The sequence below is a fragment of the Cephus cinctus genome, unplaced genomic scaffold (assembly GCF_000341935.2).
Source record: "Cephus cinctus unplaced genomic scaffold, Ccin1 Ccin1_scaffold0215, whole genome shotgun sequence".
Lineage (NCBI taxonomy): Eukaryota > Metazoa > Arthropoda > Insecta > Hymenoptera > Cephidae > Cephus > Cephus cinctus.
Window position 1 is genome coordinate 557,233 of NW_014332933.1, and position 22,028 is coordinate 579,260.

Here is a 22,028-nt window from a genome sequence, read left to right on the forward strand (position 1 = left end):
CCCCGCCAATTCTGCATCGCTATCCTCACGCAAGCGACAATATGCATTTTGTAAAAATTAAAAAAAGGAAGCCCCTCCTTATCCTTCGTGCACGCCGTGTGAAATATGTATTGCATAATGGCCGACGTAGCTTCACGTACGTTGTGTATTCTGTCTAGAAGAATTTCCATATAGCATTTAATAATATTTTTACATTGGATCAACCCGGAAAAATTGCTCAAACATTATCCTAGCAATGCAAAACAGTAAAATGGCGGATCGCGAAAGCTCACTGTAAAATATAATTTCCTGTATATTACGAGGAAAAGGACGGCCGTCAAGAATTTCTCTGGGTGTTGGATGCTGGATGCTGAATCGGGCTGGAAGTGGGGATCACGTGGTTAATAGTGAAAGTTAGTGAGACTACATTTACTTTACTAAATCATTCTGATCTTGACGGCCATCGTCACTCTATATGCTGATCGCAGTCAACTGTTTCTTTGGAGCATTATCGATTTTCAATTTAGCTATACAATAGTACCATATTTTTTATTAGTTTTTGTCCGGAATCCAACAGTAATCTCTTTTTGCGGAAAATTGTCAATAGCTTGCTGGAACACTTTCATTTCTTCTAGATCCCATTAAAAGATTGTGTTCTGTCTGAGCGAAATTGAACAATTATACTGCCGGTACCATAACAACAAATGCTAGCCAATCGCAATTGGGTCTAACACTTTTTAATGCTGGAACAAGATTGAACATCGTGCGAGTTTGGACGTCTCAGTCCCAGTAAGAGGCCATCAGACTAACAGGCTTCGCCGTACGAGACTCGTAGCCTCAGGCAGTGGCCCACATTTTCAACTGAATCATTCTTTTTAGGTTTTACCAACAGTTCGAGTAGGCATTCCTTATTTTGCTGCTTCGCCCGAATGACCACCTAGGCTTTACTGTAATTCTCATGTACACACTGCCGCCATCTGTATACAGCGTTTTGCACTCGTAAATAGTTAAGATGTGAGACGCTTTCCGACGTTCCTTATTAATTCCATGCGAACTTTCACAATCAACAAGAATTCGAAAACCATGTTCCAAATGTCCAGCAGAATATGTCTACCGCACAAAGTCCTACACGATGTTAAAAACGTTTACCTCGTAGCGTCAAGCTGATCTGTGTGTTAATAATATATCGCGTATAAAAAATGACGACTGGTATGGTCTGTACGTATTTATGTAAAAAGAAATACAGTGGTTCAACCGTCGGATAATTGGATCATTACAAGAACGAGCCCTTGGAGCTCTGTATCGGTACTCAAGTTCTCTTTTTGTAATAACGTCATCGCGAATACTCGACCACCCGATGATCAGGGTTATGTTACTGATATTTTAAACTCAAACAAAAAGACGAATAATCGCCCGATTATTCGATCCTATTAAACTAACAGTCAAAGAGAAGAAAGAACATCCGGTAAGAATCTGGTGTCGCACTGTTGTAAAATCTCATTAATATTAAAGTTAGCCGAGCACGGCTGTGGGCATCAACGTGAACATAGTCATTGAAATTCTAGGTTAACTCACATCGACCACTGACTTCAATTGGTATTGCTGTAGCCATTGCCATAGCTTGTGTCCTGGCGTACGTAATCTCGATCTAACCTTATCCTACTGGCTAATAGCTCACCGCATACTAGTAAAATTACTCACGGAAGCAATACTCAAGTAGTCAAGCAATCGTGTCAGAGTTCAAGGAATCAAATCGGCCGGATAATTTTCGAAGCCATGTTATTTAGCTCTTGGATGTTCTCGGTCAATTGATCTCTCAGGGTGTATAACGATTGATCCAGATATTCGAACCTCAAAGTGTCATTCGCATTTTACCCTGAATCCTCTAACGTCTATTACTTTGACTATAGTTGCCACAAGTACTCTATGGATACAGTACTCAAAGTGAGATAATACTGATAATGCAAAATTCATATCCAACGGATCCTTGCAACATCTGCAGGAACAAATAACAGTATTGGTAACCGTATTGAGATTACGCAAGGTCGATGCTACTCCCGGTAATGGCAGATGCTTTATATTTTGTAAATATAAAATATTAACAGTGCTCAACTGACGGTGCGTAGTAACGTTACAAACTGTGTATAACGGTGGAGTTACTACGAGTTACTATAGTCAATGACGGGACACGGTATATTGGAGAAATGTTTATAACTATACTATTATATGCACTATGCTATACTGTAGCATTGACTATTTCAGGACTCTGCTATTGGTCCAGTAGTAGCAACAGTACTGGCTTCAATTCCGACTGGATTCTCTTTGGAATTCATGACTGGGACTTCTTCTTCTTCGTCTACTATGGCTGCGTAAGTGCTTCGAGTTTATTCGCTTGCGCGAATCCACTTGCAAAAACATCCCGCAGCCAAGCGGTACTACTAGTAGACGCTGCTTCGATCGCGGATTACGGAAAATCGAGGAACGAGAATTTGAACCAGTATGTGGACAACTTACGGTTCAGGTTCCGTGACACCTTCCTGTCCGCTCTGGTTGAATAAACGTTACGGTGAGATTTTTCAAAGATTTTTATTTTATCATTTTATTACCTACAACGTAAGTAATCTCGTACGTTCGTTTCGCATATGTATTATGTTCTATGTTATAGTTTTTTTGGTTATGTCACTCTCTGCCATTGATTAAATTGGGTTATTAGATAATCGTTGGAATCAAATCGAAGCGGATTTAGCCGTGGGCGATAAATATGTATAATATCTATTGTTACATATGTCAGAGTTTATCTAAAAGTCTTTTCACGTTTTGGAAAGGGTATACACGAAGCGTAATAATGTATTTCTTTTGGCGGTATTATTCGATGAGTTGTTCATGGAAATTTTAAGGGGAATTATTATTTACAGGGAGACACAATATAAAAGAAAGATGTCAGAAATCATCGTTCCTACATTGTTACTGGGTTTTGTACCTTGGAATTTGAATGCCTTGGGTCTCGGCGATCTTCTCGGAATCGTCGGTGTGGAAAAATCGAGATAAAAGTCACGAAATCCAAAGGATTAGGCTGCTGTTTTTTGCATTGTCATTTTTATGTCGAACAAAACGAAAAGCAGGAACAGCGACTGAAATGGATGGTAGGGAATCTTCATTGTCTCTCTCGGCATGATTTCCTTGGAATTCATGGCTGTGCATCACCACACGAAAAATTCACGATGCTAATTTACGTTTCTAGATATAGGTACGCCTGCGTAGGAAAAGTATGAAGCATACTACAGTAATAAACTTGTTCTCTAACCGGAAAGAGGAAACAGGAAGAAAAAGCGCTCGTAAAACGTCTACCCTATAATTTCATAATTTACTATAATTCATAATGTTATATTATAGACACAGCATTAAAATACTATTTATACGTGTGTTCAGTAATTGATAAATTAACGAGTGGCTGTCACCCGGGATTCTGTGTGGGTATTAGATTGGTAAATTTTTAATGCTAAGCTTTTGTATTCTTTCAGGAAATATTTTACGAGAGAGTACAATCCAATGCTTAGGAACGACAGTTTCTCTCCTAAGAAACTTTGGTACGTATTTAATCTCAAGGATCCGTGGTCCCACTTGCTGGCTTCTTCTTCGTGAGATGTCTTGCCGATTGAAGTGGTGCCGCCTATACGGGGGGCTAAGTGAGTGTCTTCTCGAATGAACTCTCGTTACGCCTGTTGCGGTGTTAGCGAATGTAGGTCCTCGGGTCGCCACCTATAATACCTTCTACCTTGCGCGTTGCGCATCCTCAGCAGAAACTGTAGACAGCTTTGACGTATATGGGAAACGGGTGATTAACGGGCTGACTGTGAGCAGTCCTGAACTACTGATGAGATACCAAAATTGTAGTGATAGCTCAAAGTAAATAATTAAATATTACGGACCATAGGTATTAAGCCAGATTGATGAATAATAATATTAATAAAAGTATGGGATTACTTGATGATGATTCTGAACTAGGTGTTAAGTTGAAAATTAGTAAAAATAAAAAAATATGAAAATAGTTATTTTATAGAAAATCTTTTCTTCTACCTGTGAATCGTGCATGTGCGGAATAGTTAATAATAAATTGATCTCTTGTAAAATCTCTCGCGAGATCCATGACGTGGATAACGGGTGAGTGAATAGTATTTGTATAGTATAGTCAAAGAAAAAAGAATCTGCACCAAGTAGTCTCATACCTTAATACATATCCACGTCGTTTACCTTATGGTGAGACAAGTAAGTTAACCCAGCCATCCAGCCATCCAACCATCCAGCCAGCAGCCAGTGAAACAGCAAGAGAGAGGGGTTCCTCGCTCTACACCTTTCTCCGGTTCCCAACACTCGGAGTTCTTGGTTCCTCAGTCCTCACCGGGACACAGACAAAGTTACACTCAGGCAAAGGTCAATCTGTCTCTCGGTACCTTCAACCTCCTTAGGCTGAGATCAGCCACCAAGTAGGTGCACGTCGTCGAACTGTGCGTTTCTTTGAAACCGTCCTAAAAACGCAAAACCAAAATTAACAAAATATACAAGAGGGCGATTCCTTATCCGTACGCGTTTATCAACCATCTTTTACGTGTTTATTTTTTTTATTTTCAATTTTAATAAAAGCATACCTCCATCGGATCGATCACTGTGCATGGTGCCAGGCTTTAAGGTGGATTTTCAAAAGTGTCCGTGCAAGGGAGCGAGGGTGACAGGGGGATTGGTTGTTTTTGATGACAGTGCTCCTAATGGAAGTGTTCTCTTGAAGAGGAAGACAAAATTAGGGTTGGGACAGACGTGTGGCGAATCATGTGGCGACTCAGGTTTACCAAACTCCTCGTCGTGTTCCTCGTGACTGGGACACTAGCGGCACTTGCACAAGGCGAGGGTGAGTTTTTTTAAATTTTAATAAAAAAAAACTTAATCACAACATTCACTGGAAACGGTCGTTCGAGTAAAACAAAAAATTTGTTTAATAATTAACTTTCCCAAACATTTGTCGGTAACCGCAATTCGATTTGGAGTTTCCATTTAAGAGAAAAAAAATTGTCAGACCAAAGAGAGACGCACGTAATAGCCTTACTCGATTTCCTGCACTCCTCGGCAATGCAATTGCTAATGGGCATTGTGAGGTTTTCCTGAAATAAAAGTATGGCCAAAACAGCCAAGAACTAAGGGGAACAAGAAGAAGCCATATTATTCGCTGATTCTTAACTAATCGACCTCTTCCTCGGTTTCTCCTCGTTGCTTTTCCCGAAGGCACGTATATACGTCCTGCTTCTTGTTACCTGTCGGATAGTTTACCGCATGGCTTGCCGCGAATTCTTACCAGTTACGATACGATTTGGTACGCGTTTGCGACTACTTTTTCAATGTGGCTTAATTACGCAATAACTGCCCCGGGGAGAAGTTACAAATGTTGTTTCACGAGAATTTTGTAAAAATTGTTTTTTTTTCCAAATTTTCTCTTTCTCTCCAGGACACGTACAGAATTTATTCTCGATGACCCTTACGCAACAGTCTTATACGGATGTAAGTTCATTTTGAGAGAATGCGATTAATAATGAATTTTAGAAATCGTGGGATTTTTTTCCCCCTTCAATTTTCTTCTCTGGTTTCACTTTTTTCATTGCGAATTGTCAACTGGCCCAAGTGACTATGCTTATTATGTCGTGTATGAATTTTTGCTCCAGGACATAGACGACTCGAGGTCGGGTCCTTGAATTTTGACGTGACAGTCAGAACCGTCCGGGGTGTCCAACGACCGGATCGATTGGTGTCCATTAGATCTTTAGGCGAAATCCAATTTTGCAAATATTTGCACCGCGCAAACTAGGAAGCGCGCACACGTGTTTTGAATGAAGGAAAAAGTGCTGATAAGAAATTTGTGTACTCATGGATTATGAGCTCAATGTAAATGATAGGTATTCATAAGGAAAGGATTTTTAGTGTAGCCGGTTGGCCTTGCTGCTATTGGTTCTTCGACTGTGTCACTTACGTTCACTTACAGCGTTAGCGAAATGGCCGAGATCGAGAATGCGCTCTTGGACAAAATAATAATAACCAGCGAAATTATAGTGTTTGCTTCTGAAATTCCATTTTCTACGGATGCCAACGTACGGAGAGAAAAAAAAAGCAATGGAAGTAACTAGGGAATTTGTGGGCTTGGTTCTTCCCAGGAAATTCCCATACACCCTGCTAGAGATTTTGTCCTTTTATTTTGATCCTTCCCTCGCACATGGGGACTCGCCCAAAGGGATTCAAGATTTTCTGTATTCCTTCAGTTTGCAGATTCAACTGTGAGATGCATACCGACAGGACGTTCACTTTTATGTTAAGTAGTTTGCCATCCTGATGATATTCCACATTCCGTACAGAAGCCTCTACGTTACATTCCTACCTATAAGGATGCACTCGATGACCAATGACAAATTACATTGTTATCGTAGATATATTTTTGAAAAAAAAAATGGACAAATCTCATTTTTGAAATTTTACTTTTCAAGGATCGTTGTTCCCGTCAGGTTTTGCCGAGCGGAATAGAAATCATGAAATATGTCATCGATCGATGTATTTGTTTTGTCGGGCTGGTATCAACGACTCGTGACCGTAAAACACCGTAAACCTCAAATGCAGTTTACGGTATCCGCAAGGAACGACCGTCTCGAGTCTTAAAGTTCTGTAGCACCAACCGTCAAACGCCGAACCGCCAGAGCAACGTTTCACCATGTTCACGAACTGCGCCGTGATGTCGTTTCGTGCATTTAAAGGATATTAAGAAAACCGGCCCCTTTCGGTTGGCCGGACTGATTGCGAAATGAGGAGCCTTGCACGCGCACGTGCGTATGTGCCTGCACGCACAGTTGATAGCTCAGGAAAAAGATGGCGCCCGTTACTGTTACTCGGTTGAGCAATCATCACTGGCGGCATTAATGACGTTCGCGGTGAAAATAATATTTTACATTCAAAAGTCTGAAAATTCCTTACAAATTTTCCTGCGGATTTCAACATATCCTCGTTTACTCACGTAGCTAATATTTGAGCAATCGTGCTGAAAGTATTAAACAAAATCTTACTCCGCCCTGTTTCGTTAATCGTATATCATTTTTTTAACTTGTGTATCAAACACCCGGTATTATCTAGCTACGTGTGTCTTAAAATGGCAAACACTTTCTCCGTCGGCAAGAAACATTGTGTATGGGCTTAATCTTCGTTCTCAATGGAGTCATCGATGTTTTCTGACGCACGACAATTTCTATGGAAAACCGGATGTGTCCAAAGTCAGAAAATCGATATAGACAAATGGATTGACGTGCGTGCAGATGCAGTGCGAGGACGGCAGCGCCCGGACAATTGCCAGAGTTAAACTCCACTCGAAAGGGAACTTGGATCTAGATGCCTTTGGATGGCATCCAGATGCCAGTTCAGATGGGAGCGACATTTCCCTGACATTTGCCAACGGAAAGTCCTTCGGCAGCATCCACATCATTCTCATTGTTAGCGTAGCAGTCTCCAACTCGTGAAATACCATTAGACGAACCCCCCACGGACGATAAAGGCATTTCAACCGTTTCCACAGTCGAGTCCAAGCGAAATACCTGAAACTGTGCAATCGCGGTTGACCCCCTTGACAGCGGTCAGTCCAGAGTTCATAGTTCAGGATAAAGTGCCAGAAGTGAAACTGCAACGAAATACCAAATACGTTTTCTCTACGCAGAGGCAATAAATTAAATCAGCAATAGTCTAGCAGAGTGTAGTGAGGAAATGGAAAAAAAAATTGAGATCCGATTGAGTTTCACTATACTTGTGACACGCGTGGTTACTGAAATTACTGAAAAAAAAAAATTAAAAAAAAAAAAGAAAAGTACCGTCGCAAGTACCGAGGTCGATTTCCAAAAGTCCGATATTCAAATTGGCACTGGCATTTCCTTTTTCGAGTTCTCACAGAATGGGGTCCAGTCGAGTTACCGTCTGAGCCAATCATCAGGATCGGGAGAGTCGATGGTGGTAATTAATTAACATGGGTTCAGAGGAGTGTAAGGAACTGACTGTAGCCAACTGGAACCAAGGCCAATTTGCATGCGACTCCCAGAATGACAAAATGCCTAACAATATCTTGTTTCAAGCAACTCGACGTCGAAAGCCTCGGGTGATGAAAGTTCCTGAGGTTCCGCGAGTATATACGTATATTGACACATCCGGTCCGTTGCTGGCTCCCGGGGAGACCCAGTTTTAATGAGAATTTTCACAAAGAGTCAGTGACCAATTGATGACACCCATCATCAAGCGTGAGTTCATCTAATGGGACGTATTGCGTGTCTCGTGAATGTACGACCCAAAAGAATCTACTGGGTCAGGAATGAACTATGGAAATGGGTAACGGAATTGGAGGACGTGTTGGGAGTCTTAACTGACTAATGGGAAGTTCAACGTATGACCCGGTATATTATGCAGCCGAATGCGAAGTATTGGTTTTCTTTGGCGATACTAGACCTAACCTAACCTAGATTGGATAATGTCATGTAACCGTGCCGAAGTGTAATCGCGCATCTTGTCCACTCGTTACGGGTAAGTGAGGTCACTTATCCTCCAGTGTTATTCGGATTTCTGATTACATCCTTTGATTGGGGTGCCTTTATAGGGAACCTGGAAAGCAAGGGGAATTGTTGTGAAATTTGGAATTTCATTGCGTCTGCATATCTTTTATTGATATCGAATTCTTTTGGCTGATACGACTGTCTGGCTTTTCTCGTGTTTACGTATTGTTTCGTGTTGAAATTTTGTCTGACTCGGAATCCCAGAAACCTCTTTACGCGAATCGCATGAGAATTGGGCGCGACCTCGAGAATTCGGAGGAGTACGTGGTGCAAAATTTAATTTTGAATCGAATCGGCACTGGCCGAATGTCTCGTCCTCGAAATCTTCTCACGAGTCAAACCACTTTCCTGGCCTTCGTTTCTTTTTTTATTGAACAAGCGATACCGCCTAACGAGAATCCCTAGGAAGTTTACGTTTACGACATTAGAGGGAATGTCGTTAAATTGGTCGTAGAAGAAGCGAATAAAAAAGAGAATATTTATTTCAGGAATCGGGTAAAAGGGGATTATATAAAATTGAAAATTTTTTTGTTCAATAATAAATAAACGACTTGTTTACCACAAAACCTGCTTTGATTGCTTTCAACGTTTCAAACCTAAATTGCACGTCGATTAGAGTTCGTTAATTAAAAAAATGTGAAAATAATTCTAACACCTTAAATTTCTCAATAATTTTTAATCTTTGAGCCAAGATGTAAAATTTGCGATTATAACGGGTCCTCCTCTCCAGGTTCGTTCACCGTGACTCCCTGGGTGTTGACGTAATCGTTTACGGCAGATGAACGGTTTCGCGTCTAGGATCTTTCGAGTGGAAATGATCGTTTCTATTCTAAGATCAATCACTGGATCTTTGCTCCACGGTGGATTTGTACTCTGCAGCTGTTATATGGACTCTTTTGAAATTTCTTGTTTTCAGTTCTCTCCCTATATCCAGTAGTGGATAGTAGATAAGGACTTGTATAGCCAGACATGGAATTTCCCCACGGACTTACTTACCATCCAGTAGAAAGAGAGTCGAGAGAGAGAGAGAGAGAGAGACTGTCAGTCTCTCTTCATTCTCTTTGTGCTTTATTGGCAAGAATCGATTTTTATCGAAAGCTCTCTCGACTCTCGATGTCTCGATCTAAGTCAAGACGAGACTCGAAAAAGGAGTCGAATGGAGTTGGTGGAGATCGGATCGATCTCTCTGACTTGTCCTCGCCAACTTCACTCGGCCAACTAGGCTATTGGCTGATCTTGGCTACCTCACCTACATCTTTTTAAGAAACTTCGTTATCTTGGGCATTACCCTGCATCTCATAGATTTCATCTACAGAGTCTTGAATGTTTATCGGTTCTTGAAAATTCGATTCTTGAATCGGTTTTATGGTTTTATTGAATACCAAAAATGGGTATCTATTTTTTAATTTTTCATTTTTTTTTTAATCGCGACATATCGACGCCTATCGGTAGTTATTAGAAGGGAGACGATAAGGAAAGCCGACTCTAATCGTCGTTCAGTTTCTTAAAGGCTATATCGCAACGCTGTCCTGTTAGAAAACATCGTAAACCCTCGACTCTTGGCTACAGACGTTGAAATCGCGCCTGAGCAGCGAAAGTTCCAGACCGACTATAAAAATTGATTGTTCACGATCAATTTCGCGGCGTTCGAGTTTCGCACTGTTTTTTTTTACTTCTTTAACAGAGACACCAGACGTTAAAATAATTTTGGAAATCTTACTCACGACTCTCGATGCAAGTACAAAAGATTTAATGTAAATCCAAAAGGCATTGTACCCCAGCTCGCAGTTTTTATAAATTGTTCTTGAATTTCAGGTGAAACATTGTTTTTCCTCTTGTTTGAGCAAACTTAATTTTTTTCTATCCATTATCGCGCGTGATCGACTTAAGAGCCTCGGCAGAGAGGAATATCCTTAAACCTGGAATTGCTAATAACCCAAGGTAATAAATGACGGCGACCAATAACTTCGTGTTCGCGACTCAGCCAAAGATCAGCAAAAGATCCTCTAACGTCCAACGATCTAACTCGATCCTTTATCGTTTTATTAACGGCTTCAGGGAACTTTAATACGTATAAGGTAATCTTGACAAATAAAACTCATTATAGGAACAACGGCAGCCGTAGCGATTGTGTGACGGTTGCCATATCTGATTAGCGCGTTCTAAAGCCGGATAGCCCAGTAAATATATCTATACACACATGTAAAGTCACGTGTACTTGACAGCATATAGATCGACCTATAAGATTGTTCATTATTGATAAAAATTGACTTCACGATTTATTTAATGAAAACTCACTGAACGGCAACGAGCGACAAGCCAAGGCAGCCTCAAGGTCTTCGAGTCTCCCAAGTCTTTCTTGTCTCTTTAAGAATTCCGTTCTCCACTCTCTGCGAATTCCGAGCTATTCTAATTTCGTAGGGGCCTCATGCGCGACCCGTCGGTCCGTCCCCATGTGTCCCCACGTGTCCCCATGCCCGCCTGACCCACGGGGCCCCACTACTGGCCCACAAGCCGATTTCTGGAATCCGATCGACTTTCCTACTTCTCTCATTCAAGAACGCGACTCCGAACGGGATCTCGTAGATTCTCGAATACCATATTTTTTTTCGTCGGTAATCAGAAACGAGTTTGACGTTTATTCAGTTCTTTCGCATAAAGCGAATAAATTCAAAAGATACCCCCAAGCCTGATAAAAGTTAAAACGGAGTTACGTTCAATTATGAAACGACCCCCGTTTCGCCCCTCCATCAAAGACACACATTCTCCTCGGCAATCATCATCCAGTCAGGATTCCGGTATTCATCTAAAGGTCAAAATCTCCTTGACTGTCAATTTGCATGATGACATCTGCACACGTCGCAGCATCCGCGTATACGTAATCCCGTTGCAAGGAGAGTCGAGATCGGAGCTGGGATGATCATTTGTACGTTTCATTATTTTCCACTATGAATTAACAGCTAAGCGTCTTTCGACGAGTCCATTACTGTGCTGTACCGTTTTATATCCCACTGGCGTTGAAGTACGTTCGTTCTTTTACATCCCGCTACCGATCAGAGTACAGACTTTGAACAGACTTCCTGTAAGGACCGAAGGATTTTTATCGTCACCAACCGCCCCTGTAAATATAAATATTTTCGCATCTGCAATCTGTCCCTTTTCACGTATCAGACTTCGCGAGGTCCATGCCTGATGAACGAGCAGACCTAACCTCCTCTGCTTCCACCACTTACCCATGCCAATTATTCTAGAATGAATTCACTCGGCAATGATCGCTCGAGCGAGAACGCGTTCGTAAAGTCGCAAAACTCTGCAATCTATGGAGAATGCGGAATTAAGCGACTCGGTCGGAGCCCGGACCCAACCTGCTCGTCCGTAAGTGTAAGTGGGGACCGGTGGACTGGTCGAGTGTGTCCGATGCCCAGGATACGTTCAGGCAACACAAGCCAAAGGCGGACGTGTGTGGATCCTATGGTAAGAGCGCGTAGCCAGTAATCACACGAGTCTCAAGTACGTCTTGGCGCGTGCTGCCGTCTGGCTGGCTAACTGTACTCTTGCTGTACACTGTGATCGCCACTCCGGTACACATAGCTAATTAAGATCGGATGCATCGGGACATTAAATATTTTGCGACACGAGCCTTCGTCAGGTTTCTGGGAACGATCTCGTCGGTCTGATGCTTAATTAATGAATCGATTAAAAAAGAAATAGGCGTAGCCATAACTTTTGGGCAGATACCAATCACGTTGAAATTTGGTTTATGAATATTTCCTACTTCTTCGAATTTATTCTAGAAGCACCGTACGATTTGTGCTGTCTGCTACAAGTGTGTCTATGGAGGGGCAAGGGTGTCCTTGGATTCACGGCCACACTGTATATTGAATCCTTGCGTAGTGGATGTGTCCCTAGGGATAGGAAAGTCAAGACGGAGGAGTGTCCCGGTATGGCGATGGCATCCAGCCACCAACCTACGCATCTCTACCTACCTTCACTCGCGTCATACGTTGTATAATGGAAACGCGGCATAACGCATCAATGTAATTGTCAACAATGGGCATTATGCGCTTGAAGAGGTTTACCACGTGGGCGACGGTAACTTTACTATTATCATACAGAGTTAATAACCCCGATGCGTACTGGTTGCCACCTGTATAACCCACAGTTATAGTATTTCCAAACGTTGCTATGTTTACTATTATTTTCTGCGTTCATAAAATCGATGAGTATTTCGCGTACGAAAAAAAAAATAAATAAATAGAGAAACAAGTACCTTATAATTTCAATTAACGGTCCGTAACCGAATCTTTCGTTCGTCCCATTTCTTATGCATATATGATTTAGCAACGTTGTCCTTACACATACGTCACGCTATCCTAGATCCTTTCTTATAGTCGACACACAAAAATTATTCGAAATGCGGCTTAATGGTCTTTCATATGAAAATACACAGCGCTACGGCACTTAAGAACCCATCAGACTTCCAAAGTCTCATCCGTGTCTACGTACGTAAGTACAGGTACGTCCATTAGTATGCTCGTATGCTCCACATGACCTGCGGAGTTGAGGTACGCAGGCGATTAGACAGACGGAGGAGCACGTTCCGGTTAAGTTTGAGTAAAGTGACAGGAACGGGTCAGTTTACTCGTATAGTCGGATACTCATGTAACTGTAACTCAGGGAATCGTGATTCGCCAGTAGGACGCTTTTGCTCCACATTCTATAACTCAATTCTTCTATGTACTTGTGGATATTCAGTGTTGTTCTCGTGCAGTACGGCGGTACGTTGGCAGCATGCTGCAGAATGCTGCTGGTACGCTGGTAGCACGTTGTAGCGGGTTATTGCATATCGGAAAGAACTTTTGGACTTTACTGTACAAAACTTAAAGATCCACAGTGCTGTAACGTATGTTCACGTATGTCACAGTGACACAGTGAACTGATCCAGAATCTCGTGCGGTCATACGAGGACCGTCTCGTTTCGTACTAATTCATGCATTAAATATCGAGCTGGTTGCAGACTTTCAAACCGGTGTCTTATCTATTTTTTTTTTATCAATTCTTAACTACTCATACGTGCTCGTGTCACTTGTATGTTTTACGGTGTCCAGTATGTGGCGCGTTCGTGCCGCAGAGCACTTCCTGCTTGAGTGAACTTTTATTGAATTTCTTATATATGTCACTTTTGACACAGACATTCATTGATACGTGTATTTTTGTATTTCAAATCATTTCTTATCTCTTATCACGGCTCCTCTTAATAATTGGAAACCTAATCGGGGTTGTTTAATGTGTAAGATTGGACGTGTCGGGTGCCGTAAAATGTACGCATCAGGAGAGTAATCGTATGGCGATTAATATTGCGCCTCGTTTGCTGTTACGTAAAGCTTCTAGCGTCAAAATCTCTCTTTTGCAGTCTCGCACGTTTTGCGTAATAGTCTGGCTTAGTGGACACGTGTCCTACTCAGTACATTACAGTTACATATCTATATCTACAGTTTGAGTTAAAAGAGTGAATGAACCGCTGATATTTGACACAAAGCAAAATTTCAACCACGTATCCCTGACGGTTGCGTGATTTAATGGATCCAAGAACGAATTGGTGGATATGAACGATTTTTTAAAAAAAATCTCAAAAAATATATTACTCAAAATTTAATTAAATTCGTACGGTCGCAACTTTCTCATTTGAATTTTCACTGCTAAAATAAATTGTACAATCTCGAAGAGTACTGTACTCCCGCGTCAAGACGCTTGTTCAGCAAATCGAGTAATTGTCCATCGTTGTAAATTAGCCGTAAGTAACGTTCGTACGATAATGGAAACGCACCATAGCGTAAAGCGTGAGTATAGTGATTCTCATTCTCCACTTGATCAACGTAGTCCAAGTTTGTCAACAGTGTGGACCGAGAATTCAGAGTGGACGATGCTGCAATTAGGTTAGGTTAGGTTGGTAGAGTGCAATAAAGTAATTCAATAGCGTAGCAGTAATACCAACAGAGAAACTCGGCCGCCGACTCGATTAGCTGGGACATGGTTCAGTGAGGAAGACGGGAATTTTATTTTAGCGGATAATTGACAAAACTAAAAAATTTTTATAACTTTACAGGTTACGTTTGGAAAAATGGATGTGACGATTGCGGTTTGAAAATTGAGGCCGGCTTTCGTGCAAATCTTAAAAATTTTCTTAAGAATCGTTCAAATAAAATTCTTGGAAATTGTGCATAGTGTATATCTATATATATCGGATACCTACCAGGCTACTAGAAGATACGTGGTGAAAGCATTGCAGAACTACGCGTAATTTTTTCTCCTTATTTGTCTGCCCCCTCTCTCTGCCTTCAAGAAGAATTTAATAGGTAATGACGCACTCATAAAACCTGTCAGAGTGCGCGTAGGTGTTTAGAAGAAGAAACAAATACGAAGATACTTTTGGATTACGGTATTAACCCACGTCCGTTAATCTAGGACTTGGGAAAATAATATTGCAATTGTATGTACGCGTTCTGGATTCATGAGAGATCATATGAGATCATATGTCATATATAGAGTTACCATGTAGAATCTATGGAAATTGCAATACGAGCCCTCGGACCATTTTTGGCAATAGGTAAAGCAATTCGACTTATATTTATGTGTAAAGGCCTGCGAAATGTGCGGTGTAAATATTAAGGCTTATTCTCATGAACGGGAATCGTCCGTTTCGCAAATTGCACGTATAGGTATAATTATTGCGACGTGAATGGCAATACTAGGGATTGTGGTAGTGTATGTTAGATGGAAGATAGAATCTGACATCGTTGCATAAGGATGAAAGTACGTCGTAGCGACCGGGTGACTAAATAATAACAGTTACGTGGCGCGGAGGAAGATGCTCCCGAGTATCGTAGAGGATAACGAGGGCGATGAGCGCAATAAGCAGAAGCACCTGGAATGGAGTTAATGGCTCGTTGTCAGCGAGCGACCGTGGGATATTTTGCTTAGACGCCATTGATAATTATACGGTTTCTTATCTTTAGTTGAAATTTTAGGAGGCAAAGTTTACACTGTTGGTCATGCCGGAAGGACTCGGTTTAGACTCCTTTCGGAACACGCGAGGTACGTAAGACTGACGCTCGACGCTTCCGAAGGGGTATACTAATGATTCTGGGTAGGATTTGAAAAAATGTTTTTCTTACGAAATTTTGTATTTTTTTAGGGGGATTTTATTTTGCGCAAATCTTAGGAAATTCAATGTGGAATTATCTGCTGTTCATTGTGCTATAATGTTGGTACCGTTAGCATTGCGGTCTTATCCGGAGCTGATCGATTTACATGGATGGAGGTCACGGAAATGCAACGTTTTCCAGAGAATTCTCAGTAAGGCATCGATGCCTCCTTTTTTAATTTCATTTTAATTTTTTTTATATACGATCATTTACGTAGGCCGTTGTATGTATTTGTGTATTACCAATAGTCGTTGCCTTCGGGTATAATTATCGTTGTACCGAAAATTTATGCTTGAGTCTTTTAAAAGTCACTTTGCTGGATTTTATACAGTCACTGTCCATCGAGTTCGAGGAAGAAGGTCGTCTGTTGATTTTACATAAAAGCCAGGAAATCAAAGTTATTCTTGGAGTCATTAACTGGGATGGTCCGATTGGCTCATGGTCCGATTTCATATATCCGATGCGATCTAAACTATTACGAGATACAAAGTAAGTCAGTGTAACAGCCGGAAGTAATGCACACGTCATCGATTATGTCATCAGGATAGCTTATCTCGAAGCTAGATATTTAGCTGTCATAAAACAAAATAAAGTTCCAGAAAAAATCTAGAAATCGTAGAAATCTGTTAAGTTCGATTTGATGATCAATCAAAAACGTTCACTGCTTTCTCCATGAAATTTTTCGAAATTTCTGCTAACAAATTTTTTTCGCGCAATGATTACGAACTTGAGAAAAATTGCGAAATGTCAAGTGCCTCGGAGCGAGGAGCTCCCACGCGATCGAAAAAAATAAAACAGACAAATAATAATATAACTTCTGACATGGATTTCATAAAGAATTCACTTCACGGCGTCCGAGTGAGCTCTGATTTCTGTGAGAAAGAAATTCATTATATTTCAAGATAACGTTTCCTTCGCAACGTTTCCGCAGAAACGATGCCACTTTTGTTTCCGTGTGACGCCTGCGCTGTAAGATCAGCCGTGATCCCAGAGCATTCGAAACGAGAGAAGAACGAACAGCAGCCGTTGGCGCCGTTTCGTTCGCCTGGAATTGAAGTTATTGGGCTGCGCCTCCTATAAAGATATTTGCAGCCACTGAATAACACAACCTATGCGGAATCCAATAGGAACGATCGCTCGACGATCTTCGGACCTTTAATAGCACGATTCGTGAGCACGGGATGCGAGTGATTCGATAAGATCTGCAAGACTCTTCCGCGCGGGCTCTTCGAACCGTGTAAACGCGGCTTTACACGCGAGCAAGATCGCACGCGATCCGCCCACGAGTTTCCCTCAGGATCCTCCTCGTTCAAGATCATCCTGATCGGCATTTATAATCGGCAGCTGCGTCGAGTTCGACTGGGATTATTTTAATGCCGAATCGGATGACGATCGATACGATATTATTCAAATATTATAGCTATATATATTCACATGTAAGCTCTGCATTACGTCAGGTCTGAATACTGAAAATAATGATAATATTTCTTTTCTTTTCCAGGTGAGTACACTGGGCTTCCTAGTGGAAACGTATTTGGTAAGTTTTTACTGTAGAGTCAAATCGAATCGGAAATTAGTGTGACCTTATTTATTTTATGCTGAAATCGATCAGGTACGGTGGGCCGATGAGCATGATGAATAAATAGTCGATGGGTGCGAGTATTGGGTCTCTCTGGTGATTAGGTTAATTTAGCATTCTACGATTTTTCTGAATGACAAATTTTCTAGTCAAACGATTTTTCGTGATAGTGTTTCTTTTCTTAAATGATTTTCATTAAAAGTTTCATAATCGGTTTATCTTTTATTGATATTATTCTTGATGAAAATAATAAACGCGCGTCAACGTATATCAGGGATAGTGTAGAAAGTGCTGGGAAACTGCGAGATTCCTTGTGAATTGCGTAAGCTCGTGCTTTCCCTCGAGTCATCATCATCATCATCATCATGATAATTGTTCTCGGTCGTCATCACTCTTTCCTGCGCCGTGCGATGACATTTCGAATCGTGATGGAAAAAAGAAGCCAAACTTACCGTCATCCTTGTTTCTTTTATTCAAACTAGATGAGGTCATTAATCGGGATTACGTAAGGATTTAGATCGATTTTTATATAATAATTTTATTTAAACGAACAAATAGCAGTAGATCAAATTGACGAAGTATCGCTCGCGAGGGATCGTTCGATATGGATCGATCGTGACGTCTGTACTCGAAAGCGTTTCTAACTTTAATTTTACGTGGATTCGATATCAATCATATCCGGTACCAAGATGGAGGTCACTGGTTCGCGTAACGAGGCGTGTCGAATTTTTGGATTTTTGGTAAACTGATCTATCTTATGAAAAAAAAAAGAACAAAAAATAAAACGGTTTTCTTTGCGATGCGTTCCTGATCTTTTTTTTTTTTAACAAAGAAATCGAGAACTCTGACACGTGTCAATCTTCACGCTGGTCAAAGTCATTCGTGCTCGACGCTCGCCAAAGTCGATACTCAACGATCGAAAGCGGTACGGATTTTTTGTCGAAAATTTTTTCCAAAAATCTTTGCAGACTCGAATTTAAGAAAAAATAATAACAGCGATGAGTTTGGATTCGTCATTAGTCCTTAGTCCAGGTTCCTCGTTCGTCATCAACGAGTAGTAAACAAAATACTTCCTAGCGATCAGGTTACGTGATACGGTAGAAAAAAAAATACCTGGACTCGTCCTCCAGGGAAGAAAAAACTGATCATGATCATTAAAAATCGTTACCGGTAAACCATCCATCCCAAGGACAATGGTCAACGTACAAGTACGGCTGGAATTGAAATCGACTAATGATTAATGGCTAAACTTTTTAGCTGATTAAAAATATTCGTCACACTATTCAAATATGTTTGCGATGACGACGTTTCTACGAGAAACACTTCCGTAATGTCATTGGTCACTGTCATCGGTCAACTAGAAAGATCATCGTCGTTAGAGAAAATTGACTTATAATTGCTTACCGTTATAACAGTGGGAGTATTGCTTCCGTTACTAGGTGCACGCTGGGTACTTGACTGTATAACTTTATATACGTCACAAGGTATGCATTTCGAAAGTGCAAGTGTGCAACGTTCAAGGATGCATCGGTGCGCTATCTTGTAATTTTCCAATGCAGCAGTGAACGTCATCGTCATTGACATTTGAAAAATTGATCAAAAATTATTCTTTTCTTTTTCCATTGAACTCTAATCGTGTAAGTCTATCCTTATATTATTATTACAAAAGACACACATTTGGTGACTTTAATATTTCGTAATGATTATTTTAATGATGCATCATCATTACGTGTCATTGAGTTTAAAAAGAAAACATCGATTTCCAGAAAATATTCATTTAAGACGGTAAGTTCGATCGGCTACGAACTTTAATCGATCGGAAGTCATCGATGCCGATCTGAAATCGGTAGAGAAATTCCCTAGATCATCGTAAATTACGAGGACAAAAGTGTGGCCAATCGCGGCACGCGGCCGCCTATGGAACTGTCCCGGCTTTCTCCGCTCCTCCAAGAAACGGAAAGCGCAGCATCCGCAACACGCCGTTTTCTCGAACAGGGATCAGAGATCATCGATCATCGAAAGAGATCTTGCACTTGGTTGACTTCGTGGATTTCGATGATTTGCTGGATCTAGGGACTTTTTTTTTCCATGATCATCGTAATGACTTCATGAATTTTCAGATTTTCTCTGTAGTCGTTCAAATGAGCGACGCGTTCGAAAAATGGTCCATATAGGGTACACAGTACACACATGGTATATCGTACGTATATACAGGGTGTACAGTTATACAGTATACCGAGGAATGAGCAAACAAATTTCTCATTTGATGACTCTTGCTGAATATCAATGATGCTACATTCTTGTTGTTTTATTATGCACCCTAGGTTATCCTCGGCATCTCCGTCATCTTCATGATCATTTTCGATTCTCGTAGTCGAGGTCATCTGATTTGCATGATCCTCCCATCGGATAATGATTATTCCTCGATGACCAATCTCAGGCCTTACGCACACGAGCATCACGGAAGTCCCAATATGCGCTAAAAAATTTATTGAACCTCAGAGTCCCATACATGCTTCACGAACCGAGGAATAAATATTATTCATGAATTCTACCAAGCGTGTATTAGATTAGTCTCGGAAGACCTTTTAATCGGTGACTTATCATTTCTTTATCTCGACTCTTCCTCCATTATCATAAATCATAATCAGTTACACTCCGTCGAGTTTCACTCATTGTCGCGAATATGCTATACCGACGTATCACTTTCTATCCTAAGAAATGCTTTCCCACTATCGATCACTCGCGCACTCGATATACAATAATAATTAATACGAAAATGTCCCATTGGCAATACATAATCGATACCACGTGACTGTCGAATGACATTTGCCGAATCTCTACAGTTTACGTATAAAATCTCTATTGCCCCAAATCAGGTCTCAAATTCAGCCCAATCATTCTCGTATGTTACACCTGTCAATGCATGACAAATATATACGGTACATAAAAGTGCCTATAGTTCGGTCGAAAAGATTTAATATGGACTTCTTTCTCTCTCTCTCTCTCTCTTCAACATCCTTTCCTCCACTTTCTTTTCTCTCTCCGATTTTACGTCCCAGCGTGTCTCTGGAGTCCCGATGACAATGACAATTTGCCAGGACGCTCACTTTTAATCTGCAAGACGTTGCCCTCGCTCTGGCGCTCGGTACGTTTTACAACGGTGTTCGTCGCGACCATTGCGTGCACTGACAAACTGACAATGAGTGTTGGGACGCGGCGGTGAAACTTAGACCTGTTGCGTAACGAGACTCTGCCTGAACATGCGAGGATTAAACGCAATGATTTTTATTTTTTTCATCAACAACCGATTTACGTATGATCCTCAAGTGTCTGTAGTGTGGAGTCACTTAGGTTTATATTTATAGATTTCTGTTTTACCGACCGATCCGAAGCCGTGTTCTTCACTCGGACTTGGTCTCAGATCGACTGTAACGCATAGGGTGGTCATAAAGTAAGTTCTCTATTAAAAAATTCTCCAACTTCGAAACGACTTTGTACATATCGGTAATATTCTTAAGAAGCAAAGACTTTCGTATGAATTCCTTCAAACGTCAATGGAATATCGAATCGGGGCCAATCGATCCGAATCATCGAAGTTTCACTCGATCGCACGTGTTCGCCGGCAGTTGTTTCTTACGTGCGAGACTACGCCTCGCGAACGCCTGGATCTTCGTTGGATTATTAAAGCAGAAGAGAGTCGCGAATGGCTGATCACGCGAGTACATACTTCATACATGTTAATTTCAAATGCACGGGATACAATGGCAGTGCCGCCATCTTTAAAGGAGAAACCGATTCGATCTAATCGGCTATTCTTCTAGACACGACGCGAGCCTCTTGGTATAAATGTACATTGCTCGTAACACCCGTTGCGTTACAGTACCTAACCTTTACACGTATTGATTATGAATTCCGTCATCCTCGATATCCGGTATTTATGCGTCATTCGATTGCAAACGAGGAAATGATAATATTTGCACTTTTTATTTTTTACTTAGACCATCTTATAATTATCCGAGACAGAGATTCAGTGTCATGCAGTTTCTATTGACAAGAGAAAAAATATAAATACATTCCCAATAGAAAGTACCTACCTTCGGCTAGTAGGAAGGTATGCGGATACGTATGGATCCATCGATCCTACCATCCGTCAGCCGTAAGCTGATCTGTATTATGATAATTAAGTGAACACGTGGATCAGTAGAAATAGAAACCCATCGTCCGCCAATGGAAACATGGGCTATCGATCTAACCTAACCTAAAGTCCAGGAGACGCTAAGTAAAGTGCCTTCAATGAAAGAAATCACAAGTGAAATCCTTGCTGACCCGAATACACCTCCTACGTGTAAGTCAGACACTGTTTCTGCTCTCAGGTGGCCAGAGACTAAATGGATACATATCAGTATCCGGCGGGGAGAGCCGTCGAGATTTCTTCTCAAACATTCCAGGCGCCTAATGAACGAGAAGCCAAGGAGATGGGGCCAGAAGAGGAAAATAAAGAGGACAAAAAATTCTAAAGAAATGGAAAGGCTGTCATTAATTTTCCTTTTTTGCAATGAATAACCAACCAAGAATGGATATACCATTTTTTGAAAATTTTCAAACAAAGTCGATTTCAACTGCGAAATATTCGTTTGCCCCCCCCCCCCC

General features: G+C 41.1%; 1 protein-coding gene and 2 long non-coding RNA genes across 8 annotated transcripts in view; 2 read left to right on the top strand and 1 right to left on the bottom strand.

Annotated features, from left to right (window-relative positions):
* Positions 1–64: 64 nt before the first annotated feature.
* Positions 65–3,313, top strand: LOC112493998. The gene is made up of 4 exons (XR_003059055.1): positions 65–1,444; positions 1,545–2,170; positions 2,242–2,545; positions 2,895–3,313. It is a non-coding gene; the product is annotated as an uncharacterized LOC112493998 (long non-coding RNA).
* A 7-nt stretch (positions 3,314–3,320) lies between these two features.
* Positions 3,321–22,028, bottom strand: part of LOC112493999 — a 19,602-nt gene continuing 894 nt past the window's right edge. The window contains exons 2-3 of the long non-coding RNA XR_003059056.1: positions 4,231–4,505; positions 3,321–3,847 (exon numbers count right to left, since the gene is read on the bottom strand). This is a non-coding gene — a long non-coding RNA (uncharacterized LOC112493999). The remainder of the gene's footprint in view (positions 3,848–4,230; positions 4,506–22,028) is intronic.
* The window catches only part of LOC107265369, a 51,631-nt gene continuing 34,102 nt past the window's right edge, over positions 4,500–22,028 (top strand). For 3 of the 6 annotated variants that reach the window (XM_025082604.1, XM_025082605.1, XM_025082606.1), the window contains exons 1-2: positions 4,500–4,882; positions 17,298–17,333. In XM_025082604.1, the coding sequence (XP_024938372.1) occupies positions 4,804–4,882; positions 17,298–17,333 (115 nt within the window). In that variant the 5' untranslated portion in view covers positions 4,500–4,803. Of the gene's footprint in view, positions 4,883–12,626; positions 12,684–17,297; positions 17,334–22,028 lie in introns of those variants that run through there. The other 3 variants (XM_015734773.1, XM_015734775.1, XM_025082608.1) reach the window with 2 other exon arrangements.